At 46.8% G+C, this 12,561-nt stretch overlaps 2 protein-coding genes across 2 annotated transcripts; one reads left to right on the top strand and one right to left on the bottom strand.

Annotated features, from left to right (window-relative positions):
- glipr1a (GLI pathogenesis-related 1a) lies at positions 1–3,240 on the top strand. The gene is made up of 6 exons (XM_072674076.1): positions 1–241; positions 916–1,155; positions 2,134–2,252; positions 2,404–2,489; positions 2,580–2,606; positions 2,703–3,240. Exons 1-6 carry the CDS (start codon positions 59–61, stop codon positions 2,855–2,857), a joined length of 810 nt encoding a protein of 269 aa, XP_072530177.1. The 5' UTR covers positions 1–58; the 3' UTR covers positions 2,858–3,240.
- Positions 3,241–6,237: 2,997 nt separating this feature from the next.
- Positions 6,238–12,453, bottom strand: krr1 (KRR1 small subunit processome component homolog). The gene is made up of 10 exons (XM_072673504.1): positions 12,353–12,453; positions 11,024–11,196; positions 10,683–10,817; positions 10,432–10,557; positions 10,060–10,143; positions 9,275–9,331; positions 8,966–9,136; positions 8,076–8,153; positions 7,025–7,121; positions 6,238–6,762 (listed from the first exon to the last, which is right to left on the bottom strand). Exons 1-10 carry the CDS (start codon positions 12,432–12,434, stop codon positions 6,626–6,628), a joined length of 1,140 nt encoding a protein of 379 aa, XP_072529605.1. The 5' UTR covers positions 12,435–12,453; the 3' UTR covers positions 6,238–6,625.
- Positions 12,454–12,561: the final 108 nt, after the last annotated feature.

Raw genomic sequence — 12,561 nt, 5'->3', positions numbered from 1 at the left:
CTACAGCCTCAGCACACACACATATACGCAGACACATACACACACACACACCTGTAGTATGATGGGCACCTGGAGCCGAGCTCTTACCTGGATAATCCTCCTGCTGACCACACCTGCTCTCACCATCAACAACAGCCCCCTGCCGGATATTACAGACCAGACCTTCATCAGTGTCTGCGTTACAGAACACAACCGGCACAGATCCGCCGTCCAACCTCCCGCCAGCAACATGCGTTACATGGTGAGACACACACTCTCACACATACACACACACACACACACACATTGACTGTATCTCAATCTAACTCAATTAAAGAGCTGAAACTGTACTATAGTGAAAGTATGGTACTGTATCCCAATCTAACTCAATTAAAGAGCTGAAACTGTACTATAGTGAAAGTATGGTACTGTATCCCAATCTAACTCAATTAAAGAGCTGAAACTGTACTATAGTGAAAGTATGGTACTGTATCTCAATCTAACTCAATTAAAGAGCTGAAACTGTACTATAGTGAAAGTATGGTACTGTATCCCAATCTAACTCAATTAAAGAGCTGAAACTGTACTATAGTGAAAGTATGGTACTGTATCTCAATCTAACTCAATTAAAGAGCTGAAACTGTACTATAGTGAAAGTATGGTACTGTATCTCAATCTAACTCAATTAAAGAGCTGAAACTGTACTATAGTGAAAGTATGGTACTGTATCTCAATCTAACTCAATTAAAGAGCTGAAACTGTACTATAGTGAAAGTATGGTACTGTATCCCAATCTAACTCAATTAAAGAGCTGAAACTGTACTATAGTGAAAGTATGGTACTGTATCTCAACGTGGTGAATTAATAGTAATGATGTAATCAGCTGGAAATCAGTGTTGGATGTCAGGATGATGTTTTGGGTGTGTTTGTTTTCAGACGTGGGATGAAGGCCTTGCGGTCACTGCGAGAGCCTGGGCCAGAAATTGCCTCTTTATTCACAATACGCACCTGAAAGAGAAAGGCAAAGCCCACCCAGTCTTCACCTCCTTGGGGGAAAATCTCTGGGCAGGAACGAAATTCTCATTAAAATCTGCAATCGAGGGCTGGGTTAACGAGGTGAAAGATTACCAATACAACACAATGAGCTGCAACAAGGTCTGCGGTCACTATACACAGGTAACGCCCACCTCAGTGTATATCACAATACCTACATGTAGAGCATTATTAATATTCACCCTAATGACAGACTGTAGCTCCTCCTCCTCAGTGTATATCACAATACCTACATTTAGAGCGTTATTAATATTTACCCTAATGACAGACTGTAGCTCCTCCTCCTCAGTGTATATCACAATACCTACATTTAGAGTTATTAATATTCACCCTAATGAGAGACTGTTGCTCCTCCTCCTCAGTGTATATCACAATACCTACATTTAGAGTTATTAATATTCACCCTAATGAGAGACTGTAGCTCCGCCTCCTCAGTGTATATCACAATACCTACATTTAGAGAGTTATTAATATTCACCCTAATGAGAGACTGTAGCTCCGCCTCCTCAGTGTATATCACAATACCTACATTTAGAGCGTTATTAATATATATTCACCCTAATGAGAGACTGTAGCTCCTCCTCCTCAGTGTATATCACAATACCTACATTTAGAGTTATTAATATTCACCCTAATGAGAGACTGTAGCTCCTCCTCCTCAGTGTATATCACAATACCTACATTTAGAGCGTTATTAATATTCACCCTAATGAGAGACTGTAGCTCCTCCTCAGTGTATATCACAATACCTACATTTAGAGCGTTATTAATATTCACCCTAATGAGAGACTGTAGCTCCTCCTCCTCAGTGTATATCACAATACCTACATTTAGAGTTATTAATATTCACCCTAATGAGAGACTGTAGCTCCTCCTCCTCAGTGTATATCACAATACCTACATTTAGAGTTATTAATATTCACCCTAATGAGAGACTGTAGCTCCTCCTTCTCAGTGTATATCACAATACCTACATTTAGAGCGTTATTAGCTGTGTGTGTGTGTGTGTGTGTGTGTGTGTGTGTGTGTGTGTGTGTATGTATGTATGGATGGTGTATGTGGAGCTGTGCTCCTGACGGTGTTCCTGGTGTTGTGTTGCAGGTCGTTTGGGCCAGCACTTATAAAGTGGGCTGTGCTGTGCAGTTCTGTCCGAACGGTGTAGAACAGACCACTTTCCATCCCACTCCAGCCGTCTTATTTGTGTGTAACTATGCAACAGCGTAAGTGTGTGTTTGATTAGATAATGTGTATATATGGGCGGGGTTTTAGTGAAAGCTGCTGTATGACTGTATAATCAGTGTACAGCCGGGGGGGGGGGGGGGGGGGGTCACCTGAGGCAGTGGTCTGGTCTGATGCTTCTCTGTTCTGCAGAGGAAACTACAAACACCAGAAGCCGTACAGCACAGGGCAGGAGTGCAGCGAGTGCTCAGGGGAGCAGTGTGAGAACAAGCTCTGCCGTAAGTGTGAAAGAGAGGCAGAACTGAAGAACCTTAGAACCTCAGAGTGAGTCTGACTGTCTGACCCGCGCTGACTGTGTGTCTCCACAGGTGACGCCGCTCGAGACGCTCCGAGACGTGAGTCTGCTTTTACATCCTCCGTTACAGAAACCAGAGGTGGTGACGGGAGGCCCCTCCTCTCACAGGTGTGTGTGTGTGTGTGTGTGTGTGCAGGTTATAACTGGACCCCGGACTGGGACCCGCAGCTGTCCGAATGTGGGACTCTCTGTAAGGCCATTCTGATCACTCGCCCCGTCTCTCTGCTCCTCATCTTCATCTCCGCCTACTGCGTCCAGCACCGCTACCCAGACCTCTTCGCCTACACCTGATACAGACGAGGAGGTGCAGCAGGACACTGTCCTCAGCCAGAACCTGCTCCTGTTGAGACACGTCCAGCGACCCCCCCTACAGATCTGACCAGCACTGGAAGAACGCTTTACATGTGGGAGGTTTTTGCACCATAGGGTGGAGCAAAAACCTCCCCCCTGTAGAGCGTTCTCCAAAACCTCCACCCTGTAGAGTGATCTAAAAAAACCTCCACCCTGTAGAGCGATCTGGAGGCGGAGAGAAAATCCTGTTTAAAAAAAATATGCAGTGTGGGGGCGGGGCTTAAGATGTGATTGGTGATCACAGATCAATCAATTTTTTTTTACATCAAAACAAATGAAGTGAAAATGATCCAATAAAGGGAATCAAACCTTCAACCAGACAACATCTACACTCCCGTGTGTGTGTGTGAGAGAGAGAAGTGGGGTGGTGTGTGTGTGTGTGTGTGTGTGTGTGAGAGAGAGAAGTGGGGTGGTGTGTGTGTGTGTGTGTGAGAGAGAGAAGTGGGGTGGTGTGTGTGTGTGTGTGTGAGAGAGAGAAGTGGGGTGGTGTGTGTGTGTGTGAGAGAGAGAAGTGGGGTGGTGTGTGTGTGTGTGTGTGTGTAGTGGGAGGGTTGCAGTGTTAGTGTTGAGGTCAGTGTGAACTGTAGCAGTACAGGGTGTGTGTGTGTGTGTGTGTGTGTGTGTGTGTGTGTGTGTGTGTGTGTGATCACAGCAACACTTCTGCTTCTACACTCACTGGGGTCTGAGAGGAACCCGGAACCCGGAACCCACCCTCCTCTGCTCGACTCCGGGAGCAGAACAGAGAGCAGAGGCAGAAGAACTGGACAGAAGGAGGGAGATAAGGGGGAGCTGAGGCCGGTGTGAGAGCAGATGGTGAGTTGTGACAGTGGGAGTAAGTGTACTGTTCGTGTGAAAGTCCGGCTACAGAACCAGTCAAAAGTTTGGACCCCCCCCCGCTTGAACGTGTTCTGACCCAGATGCTTGGGATGTTCTCATTTAGCAAAACCAGGAACCAGCCTTAATAGCCTAAATCCCCCCCCCACCCCCAGCTCCACGTTCCACAGAAGTGCTGCGTTCTGCAGTGGAGAACCTGAACCACCGGAGCTCAGGCCTCAGTTCAGGCCGCTCAGCCCCTCCCTCAGCACCACGGTCTACAGGCACGCTGACCCCAGTGTTTCTAATTTCACCATTTCCTGTTTCCTGTTGCATTACTGAGCAGTCCTGTCCGACTGCAGAGCCTAAACCCCAGCTCCAGCCTACAGCAGAGATCAGACCCCAGCTCCAGCCTACAGCAGAGATCAGACCCCAACCCAGCTCCAGCCTACAGCAGAGATCAGACCCCAGCTCCAGCCTACAGCAGAGATCAGACCTCAGCCCCAGCCTGCAGCAGAGATCAGACCCCGGCTCCAGCCTACGGCAGAGATCAGACCCCAGCCCCAGCCTACGGCAGAGATCAGACCCCAGCCCCAGCTTACAGCAGAGATCAGAGCCCAGCTCCAGCCTACAGCAGAGATCAGAGCCCAGCCCAGCTCCAGCCTGCAGCAGATATCAGACCCCAGCCCAGCTCCAGCCTACAGCAGAGATCAGACCCCAGCTCCAGTCTACAGCAGAGATCGGTCATATATATATATATAATAACATGTTCTGAAGGGGTTCTGAATACCGGCTCTAAACGAGTGTATGAGCATCTCTGAGCTGCTGGGTATAGAAATATAAACCCTGCGCTATTTATTACTGTACCTTCAGCCAGTAGGGACAGTAACTACGGTCACCTCCTCTCCACGGGCTTCAGCAGAATCAGCCTCGACACCGAGAGCCTCCACTGTGGTTCAGTTTCCTCTTACAGCAGAACAGCGAGCAGAACCTCAGAGCTCTGAGTGATCAAACCACAGGGCTAGACACATTTAACTTGAGTTATAACAGCCCTACAGACAGTTATAAATGCGTTATAGTAACATTAATAACAGTTATAAAAGAGTTACACCAGTAATACCAGTTATTAATGAGTTGTAACATTTCTAAGTTAGTTACAATAACAGTTATTAATGAATTATAGTAACATTAGTAACAATTATAACAGTATACAGTATAAAGTATAAGTTGTTAGTTATAATAACATTTGTAACCGTTCTAAAGGAGTTATGTTTAACAGTTATGAGGAATAATGTTTATAACAGTTGAGTTAAAATGATTTGTAATAACTTATAATACCATCAATAACAGAGTAATATAATGAGCTGTTCATAAAAGCTATAAATGAGATATTTGTTAATAACTGAGTTGAAAACATTAATAAGTCAAAGTTTAATAGTTATTAATGAGTTATGATGATTTTAAAATGCTGTTATAAACCATTCCTAACGCTCATAACATTTCTAAGTTATAAATGAGTTATAAAGACTTAAAGGTCTGGAAGAGTTCTTATAACAATAGAATGATATCCTCCAGTGTGTAACTATTTCTACAGTGCCTATACAGAACCACCTACACCATCAGTTCCACCAGCGCAGAGAACCCGTTTAACCAGGCAAAGAACCGACAAAACATCCAAACGGTTCTTTCATCACGGTTCCGCTCACCTGGCAATTTCTATAGAAACCCAGCTGAGCTAAAACCACCGTCTCCATGGAGACTGTAATGGTCTTTACGTGAAGAACCGATTACAGCTGGTTAGAAACTGAACTATGGTGGAACGTTCTGTTTCAGGAGCAGGAGAACCAGGCTCATTTCCTCGGTTCTAAACCAGCACTGAACACCAAGTCCCCGTGTCTAGAACATCACCTGAGAGGAGAACCTGGTGAAGTTCTGATCCATCAAAACACTGGAAACAAGACCATATTCACCAACCGTTTATTTCAACATTAGGAAAACTGTGGTCGTACAGAACCACCATCATCTGCTTGTCCAATCAGAAGAGTGGGATCTGAAGACTGGGTACAACACTGCCACCTAGCAGTGGAGGCTGAAACACCAGTCTTCACCCCCGAACTGTTCATCAACACAGAACTCTACGTCCATATGTGAAGATTTTCTGACGCCCCTAACGGAAGCGAACAGCTGCTGCGCACCGGCGTCCCGATAACCAATGAGAACAGAGCAAAGAGGTCACTGAAACCATGGCAACAAATGAGCAACAGCAAGACACTGCTTCTCCTGACCAGACCGCTGGAGGCGGAAACGGGCGGTGGCCCAGGCCGCTGGAGGCTGAAACGGGCGGTGGCCCAGGCCGCTGGAGGCTGAAACGGGCGGTGGCCCAGGCCGCTGGAGGCTGAAACGGGCGGTGGCCCAGGCCGCTGGAGGCTGAAACGGGCAGGGGGCCAAATTGATATAGGCTGAAATGGGCGGGGCAGAGGAACCCAAAAGAAGCAACACGTCAACAATCACAGACTGCTCCATCTTTAATCTCCACCACTGCAGAAGAACACCACCTGCACCAACATCTGAACAGTACAGAGTGCTCGCCTGTATACACACTTTGCAGGAAGGAGGAGAGAGAGTAACTAAAAACCACACACACACACACACACACACACACACATACACACGCACACACACACACACGCGCACACACACGCGCGCACACACGCGCGCGCACACGCGCGCGCACACACACGCGTCCATCAATAATGTACAAAACAGAGAGGTGGTCGGGACTCCAGGTCCGGGCGGCGCTGCTGCAGCTCAGACCTGGACTCGCCACCTTTGGCATCATTCCAGCTGGTTCTTCTCCAGCTACAGAACTCGCTACAGTCCACCCTGCAGGGAACCTCAGCTTTTACTCTTCTTCTTCTTCTCGTCAGCAGGTGGCGCCACAGCGGCCGGGGGAGGAGCTCCCAGCCTCTTATTCTTAGCCTTCTTCACCTTGTCTTTAATGGCCTGGATGTCCAGCTTCCCCTCTGCAGGAGCTGCGAGGAGCAAAAGCGTGAGACACACACCGGATTAGTGCTGGTCATCATCCCTTACCGTTACACACTGTGCATTAGTTCACACTGACGTATGCAAATGAGCTCGGTTCTGATTGGCTGCACTGTTTGGGCCCTATTCCCAGAGCAGACAGCAGGCCTGAAACACTCAGAGTGAATGGGTGCTGCCACGCACTGCTGCAGGCTGAATGGGCGGGGCTAAATGGTGGTGAACTGGGTGAGTTGTGGGGGTGATGAAGGTCACCTTTCGTGGTCTTCTTCACTGCCGTTTTCTCTTTAGGAGGAACGAACGCCTTCTTCCTCTCCTCCTGTTTCCGGGTCAGAGCTTCAGCCTGCTTCACCTTCAAACAGAACCATCAGAGATCAGAGCAGAACATCGTCACAGTGCACATCTATCAGGTAACGTTAGCTGCAGCGCCCCCCTGTGGCAGAGCAGTGCTGTGACGTCATCTAGAGTAAAAGACTAACAGGAGCTGTTTAGAGGCTAAAATTAAACCCAGAAATAAATAAACTAATACAAAGCTTAAATGTTCAGAGAACGTAGAGGTGAGGACCACCAGAGACGCTCTGTATTTACAGACCAGTCCCCACTACATGTGACCAGTATCTGGACTAGGGATGCACCGATCCATATTTTCCTGTTTGGATACAGATACCAACACCGATACCCAACACTGATCCGATACCAATGTTGAATTAATGAACCATACAGCTGACCATCTGGGAGAGACTTAAAGCCTCAGGATTGACCTAATCAATACTTCTTAGATATAAATGACCCCGATTTCTATTTGTTGGTCATTAAAATGACCTCGGCACAGCGTCGTCTGGGCTCAGGACTTTTATTCTGAAATGAAAAGTCTGTGAGACTAAAGAGGAGCGAGCAGCCCCTCCTTTCTCGGTTGGATTCCTCACTGGTCAGATGGGGGGAGTCCTGTGGTTTGCTATGATCTGTGTATGATGTCTGCAGGTCACTCTGATCCTGGGTTATGAAGCCTAGAACACGGTCAGTGTGAAAACCCGGTTCCCTGAATGGATCGGTCATTTGGATCAGACTAATTATTCGATACCCGATCCACTAGTGTCCTAGTATTGGATCAGCGCATCTCTAATCTGGTCTGTGAGAAATATTATTATATAAATGTTTTTCTCTTCAGAAAATATGAGAGTAAACAAACGAAACAGCTCACACGGCAACCAGTCCTAAATTCAGCCTCCCCTACGGCAGAACCGAGAGAGCTGCGTGGCGGTGAGGTTGGTGTACAGCAGGCTGTGGTGTTTAGAGCTCCTCTCACCTTGATCTCATTCATTTTCCTCCTCCTCTTCTCAGTCTCCCGCAGAAAGAACTCTCCACTGGCCAGCTCACGGTCAACCTGCACACCAGAGACTAGCGCTCAGTACATAACACACAAACACAGCTCTAAACAAGGTCATCAGGGCATTATAGAGCATTATAGAGCGCCCCCTACACTTCCTGTAGTGTATTACAGTCTGTCAGAATGAGTGTGTGGATCATATGATCATTATAGAGCATTATAGAGCGCCCCCTGCTCTTCCTGTAGTGTATTACAGTCTGTCAGAATGAGCGTGTGGATCATATGAACATTATAGAGCATTATAGAGCGCCCCCTACGCTTCCTGTAGTGTATTACAGTCTGTCAGAATGAGTATGTGGATCATTTAAACATTACAGAGCATTATAGAGCGCCCCCTACGCTTCCTGTAGTGTATTACAGTCTGTCAGAATGAGTGTGTGGATCATATGATCATTATAGAGCATTATAGAGCGCCCCCTACGCTTCCTGTAGTGTATTACAGTCTGTCAGAATGAGCCTGTGGATCATATGATTATTATAGAGCATTATAGAGCGCCCCCTACGCTTCCTGTAGTGTATTACAGTCTGTCAGAATGAGCGTGTGGATCATATGATCATTATAGAGCATTATAGAGCACCCCCTACTCTTCCTGTAGTGTATTACAGTCTGTCAGAATGAGCGTGTGGATCATATGATCATTATAGAGCATTATAGAGCGCCCCCTACTCTTCCTGTAGTGTATTACAGTCTGTCAGAATGAGCATGTGGATCATATGATCATTATAGAGCATTATAGAGCGCCCCCTACTCTTCCTGTAGTGTATTACAGTCTGTCAGAATGAGCATCACAAGTAGAAGCTGGACTGACCTTGCTCTCGGGCTGTGGCGGGGGGAACGGCGTGTACTCCTTCTTAACCTTCTTCTTTTTCGGTTTCTGGCGTTTGGCCAGACTCTTGTGTTTGAAGTTGGGGAGGAATCTGTCCCAGCTCTGACCGCGCAGCTCCGGATCATTCGCCAGCTCGCGCTTTATCATCAGAGTCTGCAGAGAGAGCAGAGAGAGCTTCAGTTCCACACTCTGCAGCAGTGACCTCAGCTGAAGGTTCCCGCTCCACCTTAAATGGCGACAGAGGTGCCCTCAGACTGAAGCACCACAACTATAACCCCACCCACGGCTTACCTTGATGTTGTAGATGGGGTGAATGTTCTTCATCGTGTCCAGCACCACCTTCCTCACCTACACAGAACAAAACACACCAACATCAGCCTTCAGCCTCTCGCCCCCACACAGGAGGGAAAGCTCGACGGGACAGGAGCGCGGACTCGAGCAGCTACAGTACGACTGGACCCGAGTGACCAGAGTAGTCTGAAGCTCTTAAAAATGAACCTGCATGAAGCAGCTGGACGTTCTCCGGTTCCTCCTTTCACAACCCGGCTGAGGTCGGCTTCTCATCAGACTTCTCCACTGAATAAAACCTACTGGCTGCTGGTCTGACTGAAGTAGTTGCTATAAGCACTTGCTTCATTATAGTCAGTTACTATGCTGCTTGTTTAAGTGCTGCTCTGCTTGATTATAATACTCATTATAACTCATTTATAACTGTTAGAAATGCTGATTTATTAACTCACTTATTAACAAATAACTCATTTATAGCTTTTATTAAACATAGCTCATTATATTACTGTTATTGATGGTATTATAACAAAATAATAATCATATTAATATTAATCGATTATTAAAATAATCGTTAGTTGCAGCCCTAGACAGGACGTTACTAAGGTGCTTGCTTTGATGTCCCACATGGTTCAGAGGGGGCTGTTGGTGTATTAGTATCGAGAAATCACAAAAGGGGTCCTCGAAACTGTCCATCAGTCCTACAGGTACCCCCCTCAAGTGATTAGTTAGTGCCATTAAATAATAATTACACAACTGACCTGTGTGTGTGTGTGTGTGTGTGTGTGTACCTCCTTCAGGCCGCTGTGGGGTCCCAGTACAGAGACGGTGTTTCCCTGAACCAGCACGTAGCAGTTAGTGAGCAGCTCCAGCGCCTGAACACAACAACAACAACAACAACAACAAACATAAACAAGTCCAGCAGAGCTGTCAATCTAACACAGCACCCCCCCCCCCATACACACACACACACACACACACACACACACACACACACACACACACACACACTCTCTGCTATTACACTGTAATTAAGGCAGGATCAGGATGTAGCAGTTGCTACGGTGTTCCCTGAGGTCCAACATCTCCAACAGCGCTGATTTCTGCTGGCCACAGCTCAGAGCCCTTAGGTCCAACATCCCTCAGCACTGATCTCAGCTCACCTTCAGCGTCGAGCCCTTAGGTCCAATCAGTCTCTGCCTGCGTTTCACGAAGCGCTCCCTGTTCCGCACCAGAGAGCCCACCTTTATGATGTCACACGCCACGTCGTCCTGCAGGATCCTCACGGCCTGAAAGAGGCAGGAGAACTTTTTAGAATATAATATTTCATATGTGGAAATAAAAACATTAACAAGCACAACAAAACGCAGTCGCTGTCTGAAGCCCCGCCCCCGTCCAGGCCGAGGGTCCTCACCTGCTCGAACGGGACGCTCCTGGCCAGCAGCTTGATGAGATCTCGGGCTCTGAGGATGGCAAATGGGTCAAAAGTCTTCTTGGTGGTGCTGACAGTGACACTGCCCTCAATCAGGTCCAGTGACGCGTTTATAAACTGCAGCCAAAGAACAGATTATTAAACATTTATTATTATTATTATTATTATTATATCATTAGTGGGGTACAAACATCCATTGCTCGTCAGCAAAGGGGGCAAATCCAGGTCCAGAAAAACCCGCCCCTGGATTTTGCTCCAACTGCCTGGACCTGGATTTGCCACCGCGGGTTTTATTCTTTTGGCCAAACCATCCCTCAACTCACAATCTCCCCGAGAGCCTTCTGCACCAGCGGCCAGCACTCCTTCAGGTACGCCTCGCGGTATTTGGGGAAGAGGGTGGCGAAGCTGCTCTCCTCCAGAAGGCCCCGGGGGTTGTCCTCCCGCGTAAACGGGGGCTCCTTCCACCCGTCCGGTACCGTCAACAGCTCGGACTCATCTACACAACAAGATACACAATCATACACTACATGTCCAAATGTTTGTGGACACCCCTTCAAATGAATGCATTCAGCTACTTTGAGTTGCACCCATTACTGACACAGATGTGCAAATGCACACACAGCTCGTCTAGTCCCTAGTTGTAGAAAAGTACTGCCAATAGAATAGGACTCTGTGGAGCAGATCATCATGACCCTATTGGCTCCATGAGGTGGGGTGGTGATCATTATCATCATACAACATCCAGACCTCACTAACTAACGCTCAGCACTGAACACAATCAAATCCTCACAGCAATGCTCCTCCTCCAGAATCTAGTAGAAGGTCTTCTTCTCTGGACAGTAGAGACAGTTGCTCCAACAGAAGCAGGAGCAGCTCTTTAATACTCTTGATTTCAGGCGTCCCAATACTTTTTGCTCTTCTTAAATTATGATTTACTTATTTCATAGTTTATTCATAACTTATTGTGCATATTTGGAGCAGCCAGCACACACACACACACACTATATATTTATATATCTATAATTGAGCTAATTTACTACAGGTATGTGTGTATTGGTGTTTACTACAGCTACAGGTCCAGAAATCAGAAACGTTACAAACAGACGATATTTTCTAGAGAGATCATTTAAATGAAGGTGGAGTAAAGAGAGGTGGAGTAAAGAGAGGTGGAGTAAAGAGAGGTGGAGTAAAGAGAGGTGGAGTAAATGACTTTTTAACTGGGCTCGTGCTTTTATTTTGAAAGCGCAGTAAATTCTCTACATGCTTTGGAGGAAACGCGCTTTTTAAACGATGTTACCACCATCATAATTCCTCAAATAATGAACAATAATAATAATAATAATAATAATAATAATAAAAAAATGTAATTTAATTAAGATAAACTAATTAACGAGGCTGAAGTCTTTTTAATGCTCTGCTCCAGCTCCTAACAGATACACAGACACCCTGAACTTTCCCTAAAGCTCGAAAACTTTTATAAAGTTAATTATAAAGTTTAAAATAATAATTAATAAATGAATAAATGAATAAATAAAGTAAACACACTGCCTGAGCCCCGTCCGTGCAGCACGCTGCCCTCGCGCTGCCTGTGCAGATGTGTGAGAACGCGGTACAGCTGTGTGAGTGTGTGTGTGTGTGTGTGTTTGCGGTACCTGTAGGTTGGGTTCTGGTTCTGGTTCTGCTGGGTTTCTGATCCTGCGCCTCTCTCACGCTGCTCTCTCCGGGCGCCGCCATCGCCGCTGCTCCTTCTTCTTCTCCTTCTTCTTCCGCCAGCGCCGCTTTGCTCCACAGCGCTGTGAGACCCAGCAGCGCCCCCTTCAGCCCAGCGGCCGCAGCTGCACCTGCAGCTGATCAATATTTA

The sequence above is a fragment of the Salminus brasiliensis genome, chromosome 2 (assembly GCF_030463535.1).
Source record: "Salminus brasiliensis chromosome 2, fSalBra1.hap2, whole genome shotgun sequence".
NCBI lineage: Eukaryota > Metazoa > Chordata > Actinopteri > Characiformes > Bryconidae > Salminus > Salminus brasiliensis.
Note: the sequence above shows the minus strand (reverse complement) of the source record. Positions and strands in the feature narration are given on the sequence as shown.

Coding starts and splice junctions, on each gene's coding strand:
- glipr1a (XM_072674076.1), top strand. CDS start 59: ATGATGGGCACCTGGAGCCGAGCTCTTACCTGGATAATCCTCCTGCTG. Junction 242..915: donor CCAGCAACATGCGTTACATG/GTGAGACACACA, acceptor GTTTGTTTTCAG/ACGTGGGATGAAGGCCTTGC. Junction 2,607..2,702: donor CGCTCGAGACGCTCCGAGAC/GTGAGTCTGCTT, acceptor GTGTGTGTGCAG/GTTATAACTGGACCCCGGAC.
- krr1 (XM_072673504.1), bottom strand. CDS start 12,434: ATGGCGGCGCCCGGAGAGAGCAGCGTGAGAGAGGCGCAGGATCAGAAA. Junction 8,154..8,965: donor CGCCACAGCCCGAGAGCAAG/GTCAGTCCAGCT, acceptor TCTGGTGTGCAG/GTTGACCGTGAGCTGGCCAG. Junction 6,763..7,024: donor AGTGAAGAAGACCACGAAAG/GTGACCTTCATC, acceptor TGCTCCTCGCAG/CTCCTGCAGAGGGGAAGCTG.